General features: G+C 33.7%; 4 protein-coding genes across 4 annotated transcripts; 2 read left to right on the top strand and 2 right to left on the bottom strand.

Moving 5' to 3' along the window:
- The first annotated feature begins 2,371 nt into the window (after nucleotides 1–2,371).
- On the top strand, nucleotides 2,372–5,119 carry LOC105167048 (putative serine/threonine-protein kinase-like protein CCR3). The gene has a single exon (XM_011086605.3). It carries the CDS (start codon nucleotides 2,545–2,547, stop codon nucleotides 4,918–4,920), a length of 2,376 nt encoding a protein of 791 aa, XP_011084907.1. The 5' UTR covers nucleotides 2,372–2,544; the 3' UTR covers nucleotides 4,921–5,119.
- A 4,156-nt stretch (nucleotides 5,120–9,275) lies between these two features.
- Nucleotides 9,276–10,785, top strand: LOC105167206 (7-deoxyloganetic acid glucosyl transferase). The gene is made up of 2 exons (XM_011086828.3): nucleotides 9,276–9,789; nucleotides 9,881–10,785. Exons 1-2 carry the CDS (start codon nucleotides 9,276–9,278, stop codon nucleotides 10,783–10,785), a joined length of 1,419 nt encoding a protein of 472 aa, XP_011085130.3.
- An 82-nt stretch (nucleotides 10,786–10,867) lies between these two features.
- On the bottom strand, nucleotides 10,868–14,980 carry LOC105167049 (phosphoinositide phospholipase C 2-like). Its single transcript, XM_088882677.1, has 9 exons — nucleotides 14,486–14,980; nucleotides 13,940–14,136; nucleotides 13,161–13,296; nucleotides 12,906–13,049; nucleotides 12,589–12,797; nucleotides 12,066–12,183; nucleotides 11,701–11,847; nucleotides 11,523–11,609; nucleotides 10,868–11,397 (listed from the first exon to the last, which is right to left on the bottom strand). The coding sequence occupies exons 1-9, from the start codon at nucleotides 14,792–14,794 to the stop codon at nucleotides 11,104–11,106; spliced, it is 1,641 nt and encodes a 546-aa protein (XP_088738803.1). The 5' UTR covers nucleotides 14,795–14,980; the 3' UTR covers nucleotides 10,868–11,103.
- Nucleotides 14,981–16,918: 1,938 nt separating this feature from the next.
- LOC105167050 (phosphoinositide phospholipase C 6) lies at nucleotides 16,919–20,759 on the bottom strand. The gene is made up of 8 exons (XM_011086606.3): nucleotides 20,352–20,759; nucleotides 19,181–19,377; nucleotides 18,879–19,014; nucleotides 18,299–18,759; nucleotides 18,017–18,134; nucleotides 17,729–17,881; nucleotides 17,557–17,643; nucleotides 16,919–17,399 (listed from the first exon to the last, which is right to left on the bottom strand). Exons 1-8 carry the CDS (start codon nucleotides 20,670–20,672, stop codon nucleotides 17,106–17,108), a joined length of 1,767 nt encoding a protein of 588 aa, XP_011084908.1. The 5' UTR covers nucleotides 20,673–20,759; the 3' UTR covers nucleotides 16,919–17,105.
- Between the last annotated feature and the right edge of the window lie 3,853 nt (nucleotides 20,760–24,612).

Below are 24,612 nucleotides of genomic sequence, written 5' to 3' on the forward strand. Positions count from 1 at the left end.
TGTCAATTTTGTTGCATGGGAATTGGGATGGCTGGTCCAGTCCTCAATTCTGTGTGTTGACTCCATTTCAATTATTTTGGTCTACAAATGATTTTTATCAAGCTGCTTCAATTTTTATATTTAAAATGATGAAAGCAAGCGCTCGGAGTTTGAGCAGTTTATAAATTTTAAGTTTTCCTCTTCCTAGTGAAACGCATTTTCAAGACAAGATCGTGAGCCCAATACAAAGATAGAGCGAATAATATTTCGCGTGACGGAGCATCAATCGAGTTGCAAACCAGATCACAGATATAAATAAAAGTAGAGACCTAATATATTATTTGTAATCAAATTACAATAAGAAAAAAAGGGAGAATTTTAATTGAAACAAAGGTTTGGGCTCAAGAACTTTGTGTATGAACACAAGTGTTGACATCTCCATATTTTGCCTTTATAGAGACCAAAGATTGATGAAGTAACTGTGTATACATTTCTACTAAAAATGGCCTTAGAATTTTCCACGAAATGAAATGGAAGCTTCCTTTTCAATGTTCCCATCAAACTTCTGTTTGACTCACTCTAAAACCTACTTACGTGAATCGAAATATTCCACCAAATGATGTCATTTTATTTGAACCTTATTCTTTACATTGGCTGTTTAAACAAGAAATTTGTCAATGATTCAAATTACAGAAAATTGAGGTTGTAAAAATATATAATTCTTAACTTAAACCATACCCCAATAAATACAGTATATATACAATAAAGTAGAAACATTGAAATCATACGAATAAGGGAAGTAAATATTTTTAAAAAAAAAATTCTCAATTTTAGATAAATTTATAATTTGTTTATCTTTATTGAGAAAGATGCAGCATAATTTTACTTGAATAATTTTCCTTTATTTTTTTAATAAATTTAGATGAGGGTATAATATTTTGTCTTTATCCAAGAGATTTACGGATTTTTTTTTTAAAAAAAAAGTTAAATTAGTAAGTAAAATTGCATTTGGATTGAAGGAATCCCTAATAACAAATATATTGAATTTGTTTGGATAATTCTAAATTTAAAGAATTTCAAACCCTTCGACTCCAATTTTAAACTATATTTTGTTGAACATAAATGGATTTTAAAACCTTTTTAAATAGAATCATTGAAAATTCTTTTTTCTAAATCCTTCGCTCAAATAGTCAAATCTAAGTCCATCAATCTAAATGCAACAGAAGATAATTCAGATTTATTTGTACAGATTGATTCTTTTTGTATTAAATAATTTTCCTGTATTTTGGCACAGGAATTTGAAAACATTGATATTATTATATATATGTGATTATTATTATTATTATTATTATTTTAAGGTGATAGCACATAGACCAGGTAATTTTTACCATAATCTAACTTGTGTTGCAGTACTCACAAGCAACCTCAATTCTCTTCCTATTTTCTGTGTTTGAATGTTCAATGTTGGTAACCACAAGTTCATGTTATTTGACTGGTCTCCTCTCCTCACTCTTTTCTTTTTCATTCTACAACCCTTATTTTATGTTTCAATTTCAATTCTTCATTTGCAATAGTAAACCCATGATTTAATTATGATGAGTGATTTTGATTCACTTCGTATCTTGGTATTGAGATGATTATCTCATCTTTTGAACAGTAGTTACGACTCAAATTGAATATTTTACAGCAATATGTACTTTTATAATTGTATTCAAAAGGAATTAATAAGACATCTTATTAGAAAGAGAAGATTTCTGAGATTCATAAGCCGCATAAGCTTTTCGTCTATTGTTTTTTTTTTTCCTAAAACAAAAATAAAGTAAAAGAAAGAATAGGGAACCCCCTTTTAATGACACGAGAAAAGTGCATTTGTGAATTGAATTTTAAATAGAAAAAGATGAATAGGTTATTGGTCAACATTTGCAAGCTTGTAACCTTGGGATTCATACTTGCAAAGAAAAGACGTGGCATTGCACCAACTCATTATTTCCACTAATATTTTTCAAAAATGTTTTATTGCTATTAATCTCCAATTAATTAATACGCAATTCTTTTCGAATCTGATTTTCCAATCAAATGAATTTACTCCTCATTCTAAGTGTTTATTTTTTTTTATAAAATAAACACTTTTATTCAAAAGTAAGAAAGGGCTAATAAACAAAATTTTGTATAATTTCAATTTTTATATCACTGAATTAGTTTTAATATTTTATGTACTAAATAATTTAAGAGTCTAATTTGGAGTTATGATTTCAAAATTTATTTTTATTCATATGATATTTAATTGAATCAAATTAAATATATAATAAATATATTATTTTTTAAAAAAAATTAAATTAATGACATATCATTCATATTGATGGTATGGAGTTGGGTCCGATTGCGACTATAACCTCTTCCCCTACCAATGTACATTTTGCAGTTGGCCTAAGGCATAGAATTACTCGCATATACATACAATTTCTCCGTATCTCAACACCTCTCTCTTTCTCTCTCTAGACTCTCTCCCTCTCTCCAAATGAGGGGGCGCTTCCATAGCTCGCAACGAAGGATAACTCCCTTTAGATGACGACACCCTTTTCAGCCGTCATCGCCGCCACTATACTGTTCCTTGCCGCCGTCTCCCCTCCGCCGCTGTGTGTCCATGCGCTTGGCGGCTCCGCGGCCACCATCGCCGTCGTCTACGGCTCTGCCACCACCATCTGCACCATAGCTGCGGAGCAAGCTATCCAACAGATTCAATGTTGGAGTAACGGCCAATTACTTCCGCCCATCCTTCCTACCACCTCCTTCGACGCTGTCGCGGGCGGTAGCGACACCCTTTGCGGCGTTCGCTCCGGCGGTTTCAGCCTTCTCTGCTGGAACACGACCTTCATCCCCAAGAGGATATACAACAACGCTTCGGCTCCGCTAACTTCCCTTGCAATTGGCGACACTCAAATTTGTGCGCTTAAAAACGCCACCATGGGAGAAAATGCCATTTGCTGGCGAGGAGATAATGTTTCTTCCGCTCAATTTCCAAATGGGAGCACACAATTTCGCGTGATTTCATCGGGGTTGGGATTCTCTTGCGGAGTTCTGGATAGTAACAATCAGGTCTTATGTTGGGGAGATGATGGTATTTCTCGTTCGATTGAAATGGAGTTTGCAAACTTATCCATGGCAAATGTTCAAGTAGGTGGAAGGCATGCTTGTGGAATTGATAATTCGGGATTTGTAGTTTGCAAAGGAGATAATAACAATGGGCAGTTGAATATACCGGCAAATTCAGCATACGAATACAGGGCCTTGGCGCTCGGAGCAAACCATAGTTGCGCGCTCAGAAGATTGAACCGCACGGTGGTCTGTTGGGGCGGAAATGGTGAATTTTCGAGTAATATTACTAATGGGATTTCATTTGAGTCCATTGTTGCAGGTCTTAATTTCACTTGTGGATTGATCACTAGCAACTTTACAGTAATCTGTTGGGGCCCTGGTTGGCCTAATTATGCTTCAGGGATTGAGCTGCCCTTGCAGAAGACTCTTCCAGGCCCCTGCGTCAACACGCCTTGTCAATGTAATATATATCCTGAATCCCAAACTCTTTGTTCTGGAAATGGTCATATTTGTAGGGCTTGTGATATTCCGATTTCGATTTCACCACCATCACTTCCATTACCACCTAGCGTTAGTCCCTCCCCTTCTTCACCGTCCAGAGGGCTCAGAAGGGGTTTATTGGCTTTCGTGATTGTTGGATCAGTTGGGGGATTCGCAGGTATTTGTTCGGTAATATATTGTTTGTGGGCTGGTGTTTGTTTTGGGAAGAAGAAGATACATAATTCTGTGCAGCCAACCATTACTGGTGCTAATGCCGCTCAGCAATCTGGCAGCAATCCGCCTTCCCGATCGGCCACTCTTAGGCGCCAAGGCTCTATGCTCATAAGACGTCAGAGGAGTGGAACGTCGTCCAAACACGCAGACAAGGCCGAGGAGTTTTTGTTTTCTGACCTTGCAGCTGCTACCAATGATTTCTCTTTAGAGAACAAGATAGGTGCCGGGAGTTTTGGGGTCGTTTACAAAGGGAAACTACCTGATGGACGTGAAGTCGCTATTAAGAGAAGCGAGACGGGCCCAAAAACAAAGAAATTCCAAGAGAAAGAGACCGCGTTCGAGTCAGAACTTGCGTTCTTATCTCGACTTCATCACAAGCATTTGGTTAGGCTGGTTGGTTACTGTGAAGAGAGGGATGAAAGATTGTTGGTTTATGAGTATATGAAGAATGGAGCTCTTTATGATCATTTACATGACAAGAACAATGTCCAGAAGAGTAGCAGTGTGCTAAATTCTTGGAAGATTAGGATAAAGATTGCACTAGATGCTGCTCGTGGCATCGAGTACCTGCATAACTATGCAGTCCCCCCCATAATCCATAGGGACATTAAGTCTTCAAACATCTTGCTGGACGCAAACTGGACAGCAAGAGTTTCGGATTTTGGGTTGTCGTTAATGGGGCCGGAGAATGACCGTGATTACAGGCCGATGAAGGCGGCCGGTACCGTTGGTTACATAGATCCAGAATATTATGGACTAAATGTCTTGACTGCAAAAAGTGATGTTTATGGTCTTGGAGTAGTGTTGTTAGAACTTCTGACAGGGAAGAGGGCTATCTTCAAAACGGGTGAAAATGGGGGTGCCCCTATCAGCGTGGTTGACTATGCTGTTCCAGCAATATTGGCCGGAGAATTGGGCAGGATTCTCGACCATCGGGTCGGTCCGCCTGAGCTGAATGAATCTGAGGCGGTGGAGTTGGTGGCATACACCGCTATGCATTGCGTGCATTTGGAAGGCAAAGATAGGCCTACAATGACTGACATTGTTGCCAATTTGGAAAGAGCGTTGGCTCTATGTGCAGATAGCCATGGCAGCATCTCAAGTGGACCAATCTCCATTGTTTCAGACTGAAATTTAGAATAGACAAAAACAAAAGAATTTGATTCTTTTCCTCTGTTTTTTCTTCCACTTTTTGAGATTGTTTTCAGCTGAATTTGTTGGTATATTTTTGTAGAGTAAAGGAGATTTTTTCTAACACTGAGCTGTAGTGTGGGAGTTTTTGTAAAATCATTGATAGCCACCACTACTTCTTCACATAATTATTTCTCAAGGAATCGTTCAATTCCATTTCTCTAGAAGATATCTAAAGATTCTTTTCCTCTACCTTCTCAACACTTAAATAATAATTAAAAATCACATGAACAACCCAACTTATGTTAAAAAAAGCTATCAATATAATTGATTTAATACGACAACAAAATTCTGAGTCAAAAATTTTGCTCTCTTTAGCGTGAAACAAACAATAATGCAAGAAAACCTGGTAAAGTGAAAATGGAGTTTGTTGACGAAGTCGAGGATGAAAGAAGTGCAACCAAGTTAAGGTAAAAGATTGGTCCAAACTGAGTTTTGGGTACGTCTCTAGACTGACTGACTCTTATTAATTGTTGGACAAAAAAGGCTCTAGACGTTGGGAGAATTGACTTTGAAGCTCTCATTAAAAGCAGTCTATTAAATCCAGTGATCCACTCAAGAAGTGACACGTGTGGGGCCCAGATCAAATAATTTCATCCCCTTTGCTCATATGGGCCCCATCCCCATATATTGGGCACCATAATTCTAAAACAGCGGTGCCAATCAGATACCAACATCAATATATATAAAAATTAATTAATAGCTGAGTGTGAATTTATTAAATTATTCGGTTATCAAATTTGAATTTTTTATTTATTTCTTTCCAAATATATTTACTGCACAATGATGAATAGTAAATGTAGGAATCAATGTGTAGCAAGCCGTGGGGTGTGGTGGAGGAGAGGTGGTGGGTTTTATTGTTGGCCGGTGACCCGCCGCCGCCGCCCACCACCTCCCATTTTGTCTACAGTATAGTCCAACAGTTCACACAGAACTACATAAATGGGATACATTTCTATGCAAAAAAATAATAATAAATTATAAGGGTTTTTTTTTTATATTTATCATAATTATAAATATTTTTTATTATTACAAAATTTATAAATATCCTTTTAAAATTACAAATACCCTTATAAATACCCCTTGCGACATCCCATTATAGGAGGTGTTTGTTAAGGTATTTCAGCAGTATTTGTACTTTTAAACAATGATAAAATATTTATAGTTACGAAAAATTTTAGAAAAATTTATTATAATTTATCCTAAAAAATAATTAAATATTATGCAATGATATATTAACCAAAAAGAATAAAGTTACATACTATTCTTGTCATAGGAATAAATACTCTGAGAAAATAATAGAAAAGGTTATAATTGATATTAATAATATAACAATAGAAAATATAATTTATTATTATATACATGTCACTAATTTTATATAGTAATAATTTTCAACATTGTGGCTTATTATTTTATTGTTTATATTATTTTTTCTTGTAGTTAGAAAAGCACCAAATATCAAGATTATTAAGATTTTGGATTTGAATTCCATTAGAATATGATTTCTTTTATCTAATTTTCAACTAAAATTATACTTTTAGTCGTATGTGATAGGAAGTTAATGCTTTTACTCCTAAATATTATGAAATTTTTAAAATGATTCTAAAATTAAGAAAATTAGACACATTTGATCATCTGTTTTAGGAGATTTTCAAAATGGTCTCAAAATTGAGAAAATTAAATACATTTAGTCTCATATATAAGTTTTCGTTAAAAAATAGATGGCAATGATAGGTGTAATGTGTGTGTTCGTTTGTGCATTGCCCGTGCCCGTATCATCTATTTTTTTAATTATGAAAATTTGGACATGAAATTAAATATGTTGAGTTTTCTCAATTTTAGAACTATTTTGAATATTTCGTAAACATATGACTAAAAGCATTGGACCTTATATTCTATGAGACTAAAAGTGTAATTTTATCTAAATTTCATGTAGTTATTGTGCAATTATCATATTTTACTGGCTTACTGTTGATTATAATCCAATCTTTATGATTTATATTCATAAATATTAATATAATTGATTATACATAAATGAAAAATTGGGGTTGTGAGGTGGCCAAAAATTCAATGGATAATGCAATAATGAGCAACCTTAAGTACAATAAAAGTAAAAAAAGTGTCCCAATTAAGCCATTTCAACAATCAAATCAAATCACTTTTAGAGTATAAAGGTTATGAAAAGAATAGATAGCTTACCTTCTACCATATATATATATATATATATATATATATATATATAAATGAGGCTTTCTTGATTATTGGAATAGACTTATTTCTTTTATAATTTTGCTTTTGCCCTTTTTATCTTGTTTTTATTTAAATTATCAAAGTACATGTCAAGGCCTGTGGGGTACATGAAAGTGATTAATTATATTATTAATTTAATCTTCATGTATCAAAAATTAAGTTAGTATGTGAATAGTTTTGTGTCTAAGCATATATACGTACATATATATAGATAATGATAACAAATTACTGATGTTATTACAGCTAGTGAGTGATTCCGAAAGTAAATAGGTGACCTACAACGCGATTGACACAGATAAAGAAAATCACACTAAACTATTCAAATAGTGATGACTGTATTATTCTTTGACAGTAAATATTCTGGAGGTTGTTGTTGTTTTATAAAACTAGTCTGATGCGGTGCCTCGGCTCTAAAGACCACGAAGCCCAGTCCTTCTTCCAGTGTCTCTTCTCCTTAACAAATCGTCTTTTTAAAAATAAAGTTGTAACGTTCACATAATGGAGAAGACCTTGTACAACAGAATATTAATTGTATTCCATGCCGCATCACAAATATACAACAAAATAGAAATTATAATAATAATAAATAAATATTTACACATACATGTGACTCATATTAAAAAGAAAAATAAAAAGATAGTTAGATAAAAAGTTTTGAGGATTCAATTTTAGTATTTGGAGATGATAGCAGCGTAGTAGAGTAAATGTAAATTGGAAATTCAGAATGATTATAAAAGACAGGATCATCAATACCACGAATGCAATGAATCATGAATCTTATCCTTAAACCTTAGTCTATTCTGTTTATCATATCTACGTAATAAATAAGAAAAATACTTATCAGTATTATTACCACTACTTAGGGTGAAATTACTGCCCCTCATCAATTATAGTTTGTCATGTTTATTGCTGTCACAGGAAATTAATTCAGAAAAAGGGTAAATTACAATTATTTTTTTTAGATTTTGCTTAATTATAAATATTTCTTATTTATTTAAAAAATTATCAATACTTTCTGACGTTTGATAAAATTTTGTAATTTTTGAATGAAGATTTAAAAATGTCCACTTTGTCTTTGCCACCTTTTTTATAAAGAAAATCTAAAAATTATAAAAAAAAATCTTACCAGCTGAAATTTCATTCTTGCTCCTTTTGTGTTATGGCATTTAATAAAAAAATTAAAAAATCTTAAAAAACAAATAAATTATAATTTATAGCCCACATTTGGTTAAAAATTGACGAAAATTTAACGAAATGTGCTAGTTGTTAAAATAAAGAGAATAGTGGTAATTATCCAAATAATGAGAAGTATATATAATCATATCAAATATGAGGAGAGCTCGTCAAAGATTGCCCTTAAGAAAAAAAAGTATAATAATTATTGATTCTTACTGATGGGCACCAATGCTTGATTGGACTTCATGTACTTGTAAAAAATATGGTAAATGACTATTATTAACTACGATTAAATAAAATCAATGCAAAAAACTAGCTTTAATTTCTACCATAAAAAAGTTGTTTGTCATGGTAAGAGCCATGGACAAAACAAATCATGGCAAATGTTTTAGTCACCCTCTCACAAATCAGGGTCAACAATTGTTGTATGATCGTGGTCAATAACTATTTGTTACGGCTATTTATTATTAATCATATCACTTAACCGTAGTTAAATATTATAATTCTTATAGTGACGACATATATTTGTACACGTCGGAACTTAACCATCTTGATTAGTTTCCCCAAGTTTTGGGCATGAATTTGCTATCAGTATCCGACCAAGAAAGGTATTTGATCGAGCACGAAGAACTAGCCCAAACAACTACCAATGAATCTTGTCAAGAGTGTGATCAAGAAATATCCCTGTAAACATGGAGGGATGAAATAATTGTGCAAACAGAAAGGAGCTAGCAATTATTTAAATACAATAAAAAGAAAAAATTCGTGTTTACTGCATATTCATACACATTGTCTGTCTTTATAGATTTTAGTTCGGACAAGATTACATGTATATTATAAGCAGACAGAAGCAGGAAAAGAATCATAGTATGGAACAAGGGTCGACGTCAGTTCCTCCTCACGTACTAGTTTTTCCATTCCCTGTTCAAAGCCATGTCAATGTGATGCTAAACCTAGCTGAAATCTTCTCCATTTCTGGCTTCCAGATTACTTTTTTAATCCCGGATCACATCCAAACAGGCCCTCGTTTCGATCAAATTTCGTTGCGTTTTGCACGTTATCCTGCCTTCTACTTCCAGGCAATTTCAGATGGTTTGCCTTTGGATCATCCAAGAACAGGCGACAGGGTTAAGGAACTGTTTGACTCCATAAATGTCACAACGAAACCTCAGTTCAGAAATGTACTGAAATCCAGGGCCCTGAGTTCCAACAGCAGGGCGCCCTTGACATGCATCATTGCTGATGGAATCATGTCTTTCACTATCGATATCGCTCAGAATTTTGGGATTCCGACAGTACTTTTTCGCCCGTTTAGCGCTACTTGCTTCTGGACATTGTTCTGTGTCCCTAAGCTCATTCAGGCCGGCGAGCTTCCTCTCAAAGGTAATCTCTCATGTTTGATAAATTTGTACTACAATATATATTTACATCTAAACAGGTTTCTGTTTAATAAATCCTTTACTAAAACTTGCAGAGGATAGCGACATGGATAGATTAGTTGAAAATATTCCAGGGATGGAACGAGTTCTTAGGGTACGTGACCTACCGAGTTTTTGTCGTGTGGAGGATGCAGCGGATCCTCAACTTCAGCATGTCGTCTCGGAGACTCATCGTGCCACTGGCGCCCACAGCCTAATTCTCAACACTTTGGAAGACTTGGAAGAACCGGCATTAGCACGTATTCGTGCCAACTTCCCTAAACTTTACGTGATTGGGCCGTTGCACGGATACTTTAGGCCTCTTTGGAGTCCTAACAGCCTTAATGAACAGCATAGAAGCTGCATCGAGTGGCTGGATGATCAGCCTCTGAAGTCTGTGGTCTTTGTGAGTTTTGGCAATATGACTGTTTTGAAAAGCCAACAACTAGTGGAATTTTGGTATGGTTTGGTTAATAGTGGGAAGCCCTTCCTATGGGTCGTACCGGCTAACTTGACGGCTGGGTGCCGGATTCCAACCGAGTTAATAGAGGGAAGTGGGAAAAGTGGGAAGGTGGTGGATTGGGCTCCACAAGAGGAAGTCCTATCCCACCCTGCAACGGGTGGGTTTCTAACACATGGTGGATGGAACTCGACTCTTGAGAGTATTTATGAAGGGGTACCGATGATTTGCTGGCCGTTTTATGCTGATCAGCAAGTGAATAGTAGGCTTGTGGAGGAGGTGTGGAGAGTTGGAGTGGACATGAAAGACATTTGTGATCGAAAAACGGTCGAGAAGGCGGTGAGGGAACTGATGGAAGTTAGGAGGGAGGAGTTCTTGAAATCTTCAAAAGACATTGCAAGATTGGCAAGAAAATCAATAAGTGAAGGAGGATCATCCTATGCTAACTTGGATTGTCTGATCAAAGACATTAAACATATGAACTATGCAAACTCTACTTAAATCAGAAAGTGTTAATTAGTCATCTATTCCTAAGAACTACTTGAAATGAAGAGAGTTGGAAAAAAAATTATCGGAATAGATCTTTTGCAGCTATTGCAAAGCTATATTATTTCATTTTTAACCAATTTAAATATCCGTACAGCATAGGACAAACAAAACGCTGGTCTGAATAGAGGGGAAAGACAGATTCCTCGTCGCTTAACAAAAAGCAACACAATATATACAGTTGCATGCACATACTAATTATATTACCTCTTAATCTGATCAAAACGAGAACACGAAAACAACTTTAAAGCGACTAATTAATTCGTTCCGTTATCAAAAAAACTCGAAGCGCATAAGCAGCTTCACGGACTTGTACTGCTCTCCCTTTTGCGAGCAAAGAGGAACCGCTCGGATACCTTGTCTTAACTCCCTAACCGGCAGGCACGTTTGCCCTGCAAAGTCGTCTTTATCAGACATATCATACTCGTGTACTTCAATCCGAAGCAGGGCTAGTTCAGGAATCGTTATCGGGAACTCAAACACCTCATCCCAAGTCGGTATCCAATTATCTCCAATAGTCTTTGTTTTCTTCATCATACAATCAACTGGCACACCAACAATTCCCACCTGAGGATAGATAGAAGACCACTTAGGAAATCTACTAACTTATGTTCTTATGTCTGATTTTTTCTGCTCGTTGCACCGTCTGTCTTGAAATTCCCTAACATAGAAGCAGAAGCAGGTGGAATTACCTTTGCATAAAAATCAGGAGGAGAGTAACTGTCAAAATGTGTATGATTAAAGTCATGATACCATCCTTCACCCATATATACAGTCACCTGTTTCGTAAAAATTAAGGATGTCTGAGTAAAATGAAGAGAACAGTATATATATAGAAGGTAATGAACACAAAACCTAATTTCACCATACTCTCAAAGTAGTTCTAATTGGTATTGCAGCTTTAGGATCAAAGACCCTTCCATCATGTCCTAACAAGAACTCTGGTTTTTTAACATATCCGCAACCACCATTTGCCCTGAACATTCCTTGCATCATCCAAAGTTCTCGTCCATAACCCTATCGAGAAAATGGTAAAAGTTTGTTATCAACGTCCACAAGTTTACTACGTGCACAAGCTCAAACGTGTAACAACGTTTGTACCTCTAGCGAAAATGTGGAGGAAAACACAAAGACCATATATACTTGCAGAAATCATATACATGTCATACTGTTTTTTCATCAAATTTGGGTGAATTTTCACGGACACTCGTGAAATTACGGTATTGTGTGCTTACTTGCATATTGAACGCGACCAGTTGTGCTCCATGCATCCATGCGGTTAGGGGATCGAAGTTGGATGAATCGACACGTGTGCCTTTTGGGTAGATTCTCAGCAAGTTCTTATGTGTAAACCTGAAGCAAATTAACAAGGATGAGAAATGTTTGACTAGATTATCTAAAAAAAACTTGAGTTTTGTATGAATATTTGCTTGGATTGGTGAGAGTCGCAGTAGTGCTTAAGAGTATTTCTTACATCTGAAGCTTATATGTAGGAATTTCCATGCTCTCTCTGCCATTCATTACAACCTATATGTTGCATCTCCTACATTTTTCTTGTCGCAAGAAAGCAAAGAGACATAACCAACACTCCTACATCAGGGTATATTACAAAAAGTCCTTCAATTTTCATCCCATAACTTAGGTTCTGTACATTTTTAGTCTCGTTCTTACTTTAAGCCTCCTACCGATTTTTATAAGGAAATTGATCATGCTCTCCAGACTTAATAATAAGAAAAAAAAAGCAACTTTAATTAGTACCTGACAATTTCAAAGGCATGTGTCGTGACGCCCTTCTCTATCTGTTGCTCACTCAAGCTGAGTCGTCTGACTTTATCAGGATCCACCTTCACCCGGTCGCCCACTGCCCCCTTCCCCTTCCCAGCATGAATGGCGATCAAACGCCTATACTCTGCTGCCACATCTTCACCGCATTCATATTCTGCTTCCTCCCCATCTTCATCAAATTCCTACAAACCAAAATTCCAACTCTGAAAATTTCGTCCTAAAATCGACAAATTGGAAAAGGTAAAGGATCATTCTAGACCCTAATAAGTTACGGGACTAAAACCACACACCTTATCTTCACCGGTGCTTTTGTACTCTTCCGGCGGCTTGGTAGATATCATAATCCTTCTCTTAAGAGATTCGGGGGACGGGAACTCACTCAAGCACTCATCACCAGGTGTAAACAGCATCTCTCCAAATGTTTCAGTTATCATCTTCAGACAGACATGCATGATCAGAATTAATCCACATACAATTGTACCTGTAACTATTGAGAGTAGGTGGCTGCTGATCATGAAACCTTGTATGATTAATTAATGAATTACCTCGGCAGCTAAAGCCTGAAGTTCAGGAGTTAGATGGTCTTCAAGTGTTATTACAACTGGATATTCTGATGCAACAAAAGCATGTTCCTTAATGGATGTCAAACATTTGAGGAATTCCACGGGAGCTGTTAGCGTCCTGCATGCATGCATGCACGCAAATTATATATCTAAGAAACATAAATCTCAAAGAATTATATAAACCCTAGGGGTTGACCATGATGACCAGACAAGTCACATTTTCTTCAACTTTTCGTTCATTAGTAGTCATGGTTAATTCTGTGGACAGTTTTCGGAGAAAGACTAATCAGGAAAAATTGCAATTTTAGTCCCTTAAGTATGATCAGGTGGCAATTTGAATCCTGTATGAATTCATTTCGGCAATTTGGTCACATAATTTTAAGAATTTCACACTTTTGAAGGCAAAAATAGCTAGAAAAGTGCACGTAACCAGCTAATTAATGTGTGTGAACTCCAGTCAATTTAGGGAATATAGGATATTATTTTTCTCAATTTGTGAATTTTTTAAAATTACAAGATAAAATTGTCAAAATGAGTTCGTGTGTAACTCAATTGTCATCTCCATACCTAGAGGACTAAAACTACAACTTCCCCAACTAATTATATAAAAATTACAATAGTAGTTGCAACATGATTGGTTGGATTGATCAAATTTAATTCGGGGGTGGTTTAAATTAATGTCTAAACTTGAAGAGATGTTTTGTAATTATCCGTAATATAAAGCAAAAGCAATTGGAACATAAAAATTAATTGAAACATACCTGCCATGCAGAACACTAATATTGTCTTTGGTGGAATTTGGCCATATATCCAATTCAATAACTCTCACGCCATTTTTTAGTGAATTTATTATAGGAACGTCACTACAATCACTACTTAATTGATTCCCAGTTAGATACGAATTGTGGCCAGTGTATATGAAGTAATGAGACAACGGAGCATTCATATCATGGTGAACCTGAAAATATTTCAAATTAATCATAATTAGAATACTTATAAATTATCGACCATATGCAGTCATGATCACATCAATAGTAGAAAATATCGTATGAACAACTATCTAATTCATGAAGTACTCGTTTTTACCAATAAATGTTAGCCAACTTAATACCACAAAGGCATAAAACTGAGGTTTATTATTATTATTATTATGAATCAAACTAATCACATTATAAGTGTATGGAACAAATATATTACACTTATTGTATATTTGGTTCATGTCTGTTCAAACCCGTCAGAACAAGAATTTTCCCGATTGATATGTACACATGATTAAAAATGAAAATTAAAGGGAGAGGTAAAGTTACTCCAAGTTTTGGATTAAGAGGCGGATTGGCATCCCCAAACAAGTACTTAAAAAAAGCCTCCAAATTCAGCCCCCGCTTATGGAATATATTGAGATGCTGAAGGCTGTCGAGCACCTCCTGCGCATCCTCGACCGTCGCCTTTTCCTCCCCCTGCACTTCCACCATGAACTGCCGGAGATGGTCCACGCTCATCGTCCCGCTCTCCGAATAATCATTGAAGATTGCCTTCACGTCCGCCGGAGGCTCCGCCGCTGCCATCTTAAACCGTCGCCGGAAGCAGAAACACACCCTGTATGTCTGTTTCGACATCCAGGTCGGCGTTGATCAGTGCGGGATTAATATGCGCCTTTGATTTTGGCTGGAAGCATTAATGAAGGGGGAGGGAAATAATCAACAGAATTGACGGAAACAGGGTAATGCATTGATTGTGGGTAGAGTGGAAGTCGGGAGACCGCGGATTAATTTGCCACGGATCTCGACGCTGTCGCAGGTGTTTTTGCTCTTCTACGTACGTACCGTCGCGAAATGCTCCGCCGGAAGTAATATATTGCTGCTTCTGCCCGGGATTATAGTCTCGTTTTTTCGGTTAGCCAGTCAATAATTCAATAATTTCTCAAATTAATACCAATAAATATTTTATTTTCTACTTTAATAAATTAATAGAGAGTTATTCTGCCACCTCATCAGCCCTCGATTAAGAACCTGAGACAGTCACATAGCTTCATTCCCATAAACAACGTCAAATTATGTAGCTTGTGATTCGATCAATGTCCCAATTTGTAATGTATTATCAGCTCTAACTTAGTAAATTTCACTATTTTGTCCTGAAATTGCATCTCATATGGGAGGAGCTTATTGAGACTTATAAATCGTTTAAGTTTTTCGTCTAATCATAAACTGATTCGGTCAAAAGGAAGTCTTGAAATTGGGATCGTTGAATTGTAATGTTAGATAATAATTTTTATGGCAATTTAATTATTACTTAATATTATTAAGTTCGAATATAATTGTTAAGTTTCAGTACTTTTTATAGTACGATGAAAAGGCAAAGTGTAGCATGCACACCATTAATGGCTAGTATTTAATAATGAGTTTGTATATATGGCAATATTTAATTTATTTATCGATTAATATTTTTATTTTATAAAAGTATAAAATTGATGAAATAACATCATACATAGGTAAATATATAATCGACAGTAGACTTTTCATGCCTACAATAGATTTCACCAATTAAATTTTGACCACTTCCTTGCAATTACATTTGCCCCATATTTTAGCAACATTAGCAAATATTTAAGATAATTTGCAGAAGAACACTCTCAGAAAAAATTATAGGAAAAATTACATCGTCTTTCCATAAAATTTAGTGTAATTATACGTAAATTTTATAATTTAAAAAATTACATGTTTCAGCCTAACAAGTAACAAGTAGATTTCTCCTCTATTACATTAAAATTTACCGAACTTGTTGATGCTAGGAAAAAAAATGAATGAAAATTAAATTTACCTATGATTGACTTATTACATATTTATTGTAAGTTAAATAAAATTTTTTCTGATTAAACTATCTTTATACATCTTCATATGCTAATGCATGTGAGGAGGTATATTTTCACTTTTATAAGGATAGTTTGATTAAAAAAATTTATTTGACTTACAATAAATATATAATAAATCAATCAGGGCTAATATGAATTTTAAAAAAAATTGCTATTATATATCATCAAATTTGATGAATTTTGATTAACATAAAAAAATATATTTATTAAATAAAAAAAATATCAAGAATATAACATATATTTTTTAAATTAAAATAAATCATATAATTACACTAAATTTTAAAGATGTCGGGTAATTATCCCAAAATCATAGCATCATTTGAAAAATGTGCTCCGTCTTTTGAGCCCGTAACATTGGAAATGGGCCAAATGGCACTTTCTCCACACTGTTTATAGGAAAAATGCATAAACTTCAACTTGGATGGATTACGCTTTATCATCTAAACTACACAATATTACACTTTGCCCCTTCAAATTATAAAATATACATTGTAGCCCCTCCAACCAAGAAAATATGATCATTTTGTCCAATTTACCTGCTTCAAAAAGTAATTTGGGGAATTAACTTTCTGCACGCTGATCTTTGGCTATCCACCCTTAGGTGGTCCGTTAACTCATCCATCGTTATCATGGTACTATATTTTATTAATTTTTTAAAATAGATACAGTGGTTGAACTTATCCAAAAATAATTATTAAATGTCCCTTTAAAAAGAACAATTATAATTCAAATTAGATTTAACTGGATCTAAACTAATTATGTGGAAAGTACAATATAATTACTATGTGATCAGTATATAATTCAGATAAAGTGATTAATTACATAATAAGTGTATCACACTTTGTTGTTACATTTTGCTGTTGCACAATAGTTTGACTCTGAACCGTATATCATATTCCATTTTGTTTGCATTGTTCCTTACATACTGCAGCAATTACTGTACAAGAATCTAGGCATGCAAAACTAACATTAACCAAAAATGGACTCAGAAAGCAAAACATATCTGTATCCAACAGATGGAGTGGAGGACCACAATTAGGACAACGGAAGATGCAGTTTCATTCAAACTGAAACCTCATAAGAAGCCTCACAGACTTAAACTTCTGACCCTTTTTATTGTACAACGGCACTGCCCGTATCCCAGGTCTCAATTCCGACACAGGCAAACATGTCTGCCCTCCAAAATCATCCTTTTCTGATCTATTGTGTTCCCTTACTTCAATCCGTAGCAAAGCCAGCTCCGGAACCGTTAATGGGAATGCGAAATCTTCGTCCCAATACGGAGTCCAGTCGTCTTCTATCACCCTTGTTTTCTTCTTAGCAGCATCAGCTGGTACGCCGACTATATATATCTGCAGCCACGAATCATAGGAAGTTATCTACATACGGTCCGTTTATATAATTTCTTCAAGGACAGGGAAAGTGCGATCATTTTAATTTTTCCATCCTCAACAAAAGGTGTCACCTTCTAAATATTTACTACAAACAATTAAGACATTTCTTACAAACCTTTGTATAGAAGTCCGGTGGTGAATATGCGTCAAAGTGTGTATGGCTGAAATCCAAACGCCATCCGTCTCCCATGAACACAGTTACCTATAAAAGCAGAACGATCAATCGATTATGGAAACTGTGTCATCGGATGAATCAAATAGGGTGTGCAAGCTGTTTTAGTACTCACCTTCAATGTTTTCTTGACAGGCAATGTTAACTTGGGATCAAAAACCTCATTGTCTGGACCTCCCATCATAAGCAAATCAGGTTTCTTCACATAACCACATCCTCCATTGGATCTAAACAGTCCATGCATCATCCAAAGCGATTTTCCATACCCCTGTTTGATCAAAATAAGTTTGAAACACAGGCGTTTAGCACAAAACGACACATCGTGTGATGCCAATGTGAACAAGCGTCAATTGTTGTTAGGATCAGCTATGCAGTTGAGGCAGCACGAGGTTACAAAATTAACCTGCATATTAAAGGCCACCATCTGCGCTCCATGCATCCAACCTCCAGTCGGCTTAAAATTCGATGACGTTACCCGTGTACTCTTAGGAAATACCCTAAGAATACTCTTCTGAGTGAACCTACAAAATAAAAGTTTAGGAACAATCATTATTGTGCAGCTAGAGCTGATCAAAGGGTTCCGGATGGACTGAATGCAATAACCCCTGTTCTGTTCAACAATTACATGCTCTAAATATAATCAAACTCAACAAAATATATAGTACAAAACACCAACGATATGTACCTTATGACGTCTGTTGCATACAGTGTTGCAGCCTTTTCAAGCCGCTGTTCACTCAAACTAAGCCGATTAACTTTATCCGCTCCGTTTCTTAGTGCATGTCTCAAGCCATTTTTTGCATTCCCGGCCCGAATGGCTATGAGACGCTTATACTCTGGTGCGGCCAGAGTGCCTGACTTTTGTCGAGAAGCATCACAATCTTCATCGTCCTGATCACTACCAATCTGATTTACCTTGTCGTCAGCCTCTGCTTCAGCAATAGGATCCGATGTCTCCCTCAGTAATTGTTCGTCCTCAGATGAATCCTTAGTTTCTCCGTCCTTGTTACAGCTTGAGGCAAGGTACTCTTTCGGAGGTTTAGTTGAGAGTATAATCTTATGCTTCAAGGCTTCGGGCGAAGGGAATTCCTCCAGGCCTTCTGACTCAGGGTAATACAGCATATCTCCAAATACTTGTGTAACCATCTACAGAAAAATGAAATTCCGGACCCATATCAACAACCAAATAGGTGGAAAATATGCAGATGAATTAATGAAAAACTACCAGAATATATTTAAAGGTTAAACAAAACTCAATTACTCACCCCTGCAACTTTGGCCTGAAGTTGTGGAGTGAGGTGATCCTCCAAAGTAATGATGACGGGGTAGGGAGATTTGACGAACGCGTGATCTCTGATGGACGTCAAGCATTTCATGAGCGGTATCGGCGCAGTCAGCGTCCTGCAAATTACGACAACCTTACATTTCTTGAACAATACAAGTTCAGATGAATGCATAGGATCTATGATGTCTTTTCTTGACTTGTAGCAGTTAAAGAGTATTGCAAAGAAGATGGTTATGAATAAACGACAACGTGATCAAATTCTTGAAAGTTTGTGATCATTACCTTCCATGAAGAACATGAACATTGTCTTTTGCAGAATTAGGCCATAAATCAAGCTCTATGCCCCTAACACCATTTTCCAGAGCTCTAATGATGGGAATTTCACTGCAGTCACTGCTCAGTTGATTTCCAGTTAAGTAGGAATTATGTCCTGTGTATATGAAATAATGTTGCAATGGAGCAGTCATGTCATGATGGACCTGCAATTATTACACAATTTGTCAAGTAAAGTTTAAATCAATCTCCATCTATAATGTCTGAATTATTTCTCAGCAGATTTTGGTCTGTGTCTACTTGTTATGCTGCCCATCCATATGCTTGAGCAACTGATAACCAAATGCATGATGATATTTCTGATTTTTTACATTTTTTGAGAAATGTGTAGTTTATGAAATTGTTTACTTCTCTATTGAAATATATGAAATTATACTTTTAATCGTAGGATAAAGAAGTCAATATTTTTTTGTTACTTTTAAAATGGTCCCAAAATTGAAAAAAGTTGGCACATTTACTCTTATACTATACGAAAATTTTAAAATGGTTTCAAAATTGAAAATTTTTGACACATTTAGAACTAATGTATGTTCAAATTTTCATAAAAAATAGTGTGAGCAACAAAGCTAAACATGCACATTGCACGTGTTCTTACTCTCTAGTTTATGATAAAAACTTAGACATGAAGCAAATATGTTGAATTCTCTTAATTTTTAAAGCATTTTGAAAGTATTTTGAAAATTTTAAAAAGTAAAAGGTTAAATATGTTAAATTTTTCTAATTTTAAAATTATTTTAAAAATTTGTAAAAAAATAGAAACATTCAACATCCTATCCCATTAAACTGGAACTGTAATTTTAGTGCTGAAATACTACAAAAGAAAATGAAGGTGGTTGTAATATGGTTGTAATATCCGTAGCAAAGACACGGCGAAACTTTGGGGCGAAGCTTTCGAGGCAAATTTATTTGTCAGGAGAAGTCGTCGCAAATTTAATTTCTATATCTGTGTGTGGAGATTAATTAAATATATGTATAAGAAAGAACTTTTATTTTCTCTAATTAAATTTAAATAAGGGGTCATAAAAGGCATCTAAATAAATGAAAAACTAATTTATAATAGGAAATAAATATTTTGGAATGAGCAAAAGTAGAAAATAGAGAAATATATGAAGAAACGTACCTGAGGATTAATAGGGCCATTGAGATCATCTTGGAAGAGGAAGTAGAAGAAGTCGTCAAGAGTGAGGCCTCGGCGCCTGCTCGTTTGGTGGCGGCGCTGGAAGACCTTTTGCATGATCGCCTCCGCGTCGGCGGCGGAGCAGCCTTCCTCCTCCCGCTGGTACTCCACCAAGAACTTGAGCAACTGATCCGCCGTCATGTGGTCCGCCCCCTCCGCATACCGCCGGAACGCCTCCCCGACCTCCGGCGGCGGCTGCCACTCGCTGATTTTGAACTTCCGGTTGAAGCATCCAAACATTCTGTAATAATTGTAACTCCCCATTACACTTCGGAGTGTGATATGTCTCTCTCTCTAGATCTCTCTCTCTCTCTTCAACATAACACGCTGATGACTTTGTTCAGATTCATACACACACATATATATATATATATATAGTCATACGCGTTGGCTATGCGTTGTGGATGTTGGAGTGGTTATTTCTTGGAAGCATTAATGTTGTTATAGTGTAAGTACTTTGATGAATCCAATGAATTGTTTATATGAGAAGGGATCAAAATCTCAAAAATGATATAAAATATTAGGTAAATTTGTTTGTTCTAAAATTTATTATAATTATAAATAAATTTTTTTATTTTTTTAAAAATTATAAATACCTCTCGAAATTATTGATTGTCTAACAGAAGTCTTCTTTTGTATTAATGCAAAATAAATAAAAATAAGTCAAGACGCAGCAAATTGTAATATTTTATGGAAATAAAAACAGATAAAAATTCATGATTGTTTTTTAATTATTCTTTGGGGAGTTGGATGAAAGAAAAATAAATAAATAAAGAGTATTTGAAGTTCGAATAGTTAGGTTGTTAATTAATAAATATAAGATATGCTTTTAATCCTATTAATTATTTTGAAACGCGGGTGGGGATCTATGACTTTGCCCTTGTTGTATTATTAATTCCTAGATTAGCACGTCTTCATTCACGTCCTCTTTTTTCTTTTTCTTTTTTTCTCCTTATTGGGGATGATTTTTTTTTTTTCTTTTTAAGGCTAAGATTAAGATTTTATGAACAAGTTCAAGATTATAAAATAAATAAAAACCATAAAATTAGGTGCATTGCACAAATATTTACGTACAAATAAATTTTTTATCATACAAGTTGTAATAATGGATTTTTTTTACACCTCCAAATAACATGAGAAAATTAGCGTATGCTATTTAAAAAATTCTAACTCAACAATTATAGCAGTATGTATTCATGTACGTACATACGCCCCAAGTACAATGTTAAAGTGTAAAACACATATGAAAATACACTAGTCAAATTGAATAATATAAATTATATATCATATTCGCTGATAATTATAATAATTTTTTTTTAAGGTGAACAAGGATTAAGACCGAGTATATTTTTTTTGGTATTATACCAAAAACATTAAATAATGAATTGTAATAACTTTTGATTCAATCAATGCATCAATATAATTATAAATAAATTACGATAATTCATATAAAATAAGACAAAAACTCATGCAAAATGAAACAAATACTCATAGATACGTTGAGACTCAAAATCCATTATTTCAAATTTGTATATGGATCCTCAACCTTAGTCTCAACCATGCTTAGATTAAAACGTCATTGGTATTGATGTAATAATTATTTACCAACCTGTAACTTTTAATCATTTTTCCGGACAAGAAAACACTAATTTTCTAACATTAATTACTTCACCACCTAAGTTGGACGCGTAGAACTCATCTTCCAGGAAATTATTTGTGTGAATTATATATGTTTGAATCCATTAATAATATTTAAATAGTATTATATTTGTCATTTAATTCGTTATTCTTTATAAATATTTTTCATATGATTAACTTAGATTTAAGAGTAAATTATAACATACTCTCCTAAATTTTATCATAATTATAAATAAATCTCGTTATTTAAAAATTTATAAATATCCCTGAAATTGACGATCGTCTAACAAATATTCCCTCGTAACAATCCATTATATTTATTAGATCACGACCATTAATTAATACAAAAATATTTGCAACAAGATAATATTTATAATTATGACAAATCTCATAATAGCCGGTCGTAATCTGCCTATTATTTAATATCTTCAACTCCTGCTTTCTAAACTCCCACTACGTAAAATTCCCATATTTAAAACCAATGTGAACATGGATTTTCCATGTGAAGATTGAAGAATAATTTTGCAACAATGTGATGAATTATTAACGAATACTCCCAAATCTGATTGGGATTTGTTATGCTTTCATGCTTTTTAATTACTATTATCTTTATTTAGGAATATTCTTTTATATCAATTTCCCCATGCTTTTTTTTTTTTTAACAATTAGGAACCATATTCTTTATTATTACGATTAAGAAATAAAAGAAAAGTTAGTGGAATTTCTTTTTAAGCCAATATAGCAAATTTAATTATGGACCACATGTACGTATTTAAACAATGTGCATAATCTTTTCACATGTCTTTTGAAATAAATAATTTATAAATAAATTGTCATCTACTTCAATTATAATCTTATAATTATGTGATATAATCCAAACTGTTAAAATTAAGGAATAATTATACCTTTTTGTACTGAAATTTGGTATAATCATACGTAAATCTCCTGTAATTTGAAAAATTATATCTAGTATCCCTGGTATTTGCTTTTGTCTAACAAATAAGTCTCTCTATTAGTAAAACTCACCGAATTTGTTGATATATAAAAAAATAGATGAATATTGATATTTATCCTCGATTGACTTATTGCACGTCAAATACTTTTTTTCTGACTAAACTATATTTTATAATAGTGAAGATATATCTTCTCATATGTATTAACTAACGTGTGAAAATGTGTAAGGATAATTTAATCAGAAAATAATTTATTTTGCCTACAATAAATCACAATAAGTCAATCGATGGTAGAAATGAATTTTAATTTATATTTTTTTTTGTTAATATCAGTAAATTTGATGAATTTTGAGTAACATGGAAACTTATTTGTTAGATGTATAGAAACAAACCTCATGAATAATAGATATAATTTTTCAAATTGTAAGAAATCTACGTACAATTACAACAAATGTCATAAGGGAGTGTAATTATACCTTAAATTAATTAAACAAAAGCGGGAAATGCATCTAGTTGATTAATTAGTTATACCGATAACCTTTTAATTTTATAAATTTTAAAATTAATGTATTTGATTAATTTTAACAATCATTCAATATATCTGTTCCTATTCTATTTAATCAAATCATATAACAAAAATTTGAATTATATATGCACATTGACTGAGCATTTACCGCTAGTCCAAATATTTCATTAGACTTATGCATATTTATTTTCACTTAATATAAATAATTTATTATAATAAATATTTATTTAATTTAATATAAATCTATTGATCAAATTAATCTACTTATCAATTGATTGATGCTGACATACATTATATAATCACATTTTCAGCATTAAAACAAAAGAAAAAGAAAATGAAACGTACAAGAATCAAAAGAACTAAACCAAATTTTTATTTATATGAACAAGTAGAAAGAATGGTCCGTGACTATGAGATTATAGATTCAAACTCTACCCATACATAGAATTTTATTTTATTTTAATAATAGTGATCATTCTATTTTAATAGTAAGTGTTGATTAGTTATAATGATTTAATATTAACGATTAGTATATAATTATTATAATTATTGATAATTATTACACACAAATATTTGATATTGATATTAGTAATTGATTTATGGGTAATATATGTTTTGCCCATCTGAACTATTCGTCATGTAGCATTTACCCGATTAACCTAACAAATGTAACATTTATCCTCTCGATTTGACAAAAATGCCTCCCATGCCTTGAACAATTATATTATTTTTAATATATTTTAGTATTTTATATATTAAATCATCACTAAATTATTTTTAATTATTTTTTTAATAAGTGGAGAATTTAAATTAAAAGCGGAGTATATATTGTAGATACACAATATAATATAACCAACAACTCATATATGCTTCTTAAAAAATATTGTGTATATATATATATATATGCTTTAAAATATTTTATCATAATTTTTTAAAAAATATGTTAAAAAAACTGATATGTAATTAGTCATTTTTATGTAAAAGAATAAATAGTGAATAATTTAATTTTATTACTAAATTAAGAAAATATTTTTATGAATTTTTTTGTGTATTTATTATACTCATATATTAGTTAATTTTTGAGTCT

The sequence above is a fragment of the Sesamum indicum genome, linkage group LG7 (genome assembly GCF_026168435.1).
Source record: "Sesamum indicum cultivar Baizhima isolate 11 linkage group LG7, ASM2616843v1, whole genome shotgun sequence".
Classification (NCBI taxonomy): Eukaryota; Viridiplantae; Streptophyta; class Magnoliopsida; order Lamiales; family Pedaliaceae; genus Sesamum; species Sesamum indicum.

Coding starts and splice junctions, on each gene's coding strand:
- LOC105167048 (XM_011086605.3), top strand. CDS start 2,545: ATGACGACACCCTTTTCAGCCGTCATCGCCGCCACTATACTGTTCCTT.
- LOC105167206 (XM_011086828.3), top strand. CDS start 9,276: ATGGAACAAGGGTCGACGTCAGTTCCTCCTCACGTACTAGTTTTTCCA. Junction 9,790..9,880: donor CGGCGAGCTTCCTCTCAAAG/GTAATCTCTCAT, acceptor TAAAACTTGCAG/AGGATAGCGACATGGATAGA.
- LOC105167049 (XM_088882677.1), bottom strand. CDS start 14,794: ATGTCGAAACAGACATACAGGGTGTGTTTCTGCTTCCGGCGACGGTTT. Junction 11,610..11,700: donor CAATTAGAACTACTTTGAGA/GTATGGTGAAAT, acceptor TTTACGAAACAG/GTGACTGTATATATGGGTGA. Junction 11,398..11,522: donor CTCCTGATTTTTATGCAAAG/GTAATTCCACCT, acceptor ATCTATCCTCAG/GTGGGAATTGTTGGTGTGCC.
- LOC105167050 (XM_011086606.3), bottom strand. CDS start 20,672: ATGGGGAGTTACAATTATTACAGAATGTTTGGATGCTTCAACCGGAAG. Junction 17,882..18,016: donor TGGTGGCCTTTAATATGCAG/GTTAATTTTGTA, acceptor TTGATCAAACAG/GGGTATGGAAAATCGCTTTG. Junction 17,400..17,556: donor CACCGGACTTCTATACAAAG/GTTTGTAAGAAA, acceptor TCGTGGCTGCAG/ATATATATAGTCGGCGTACC.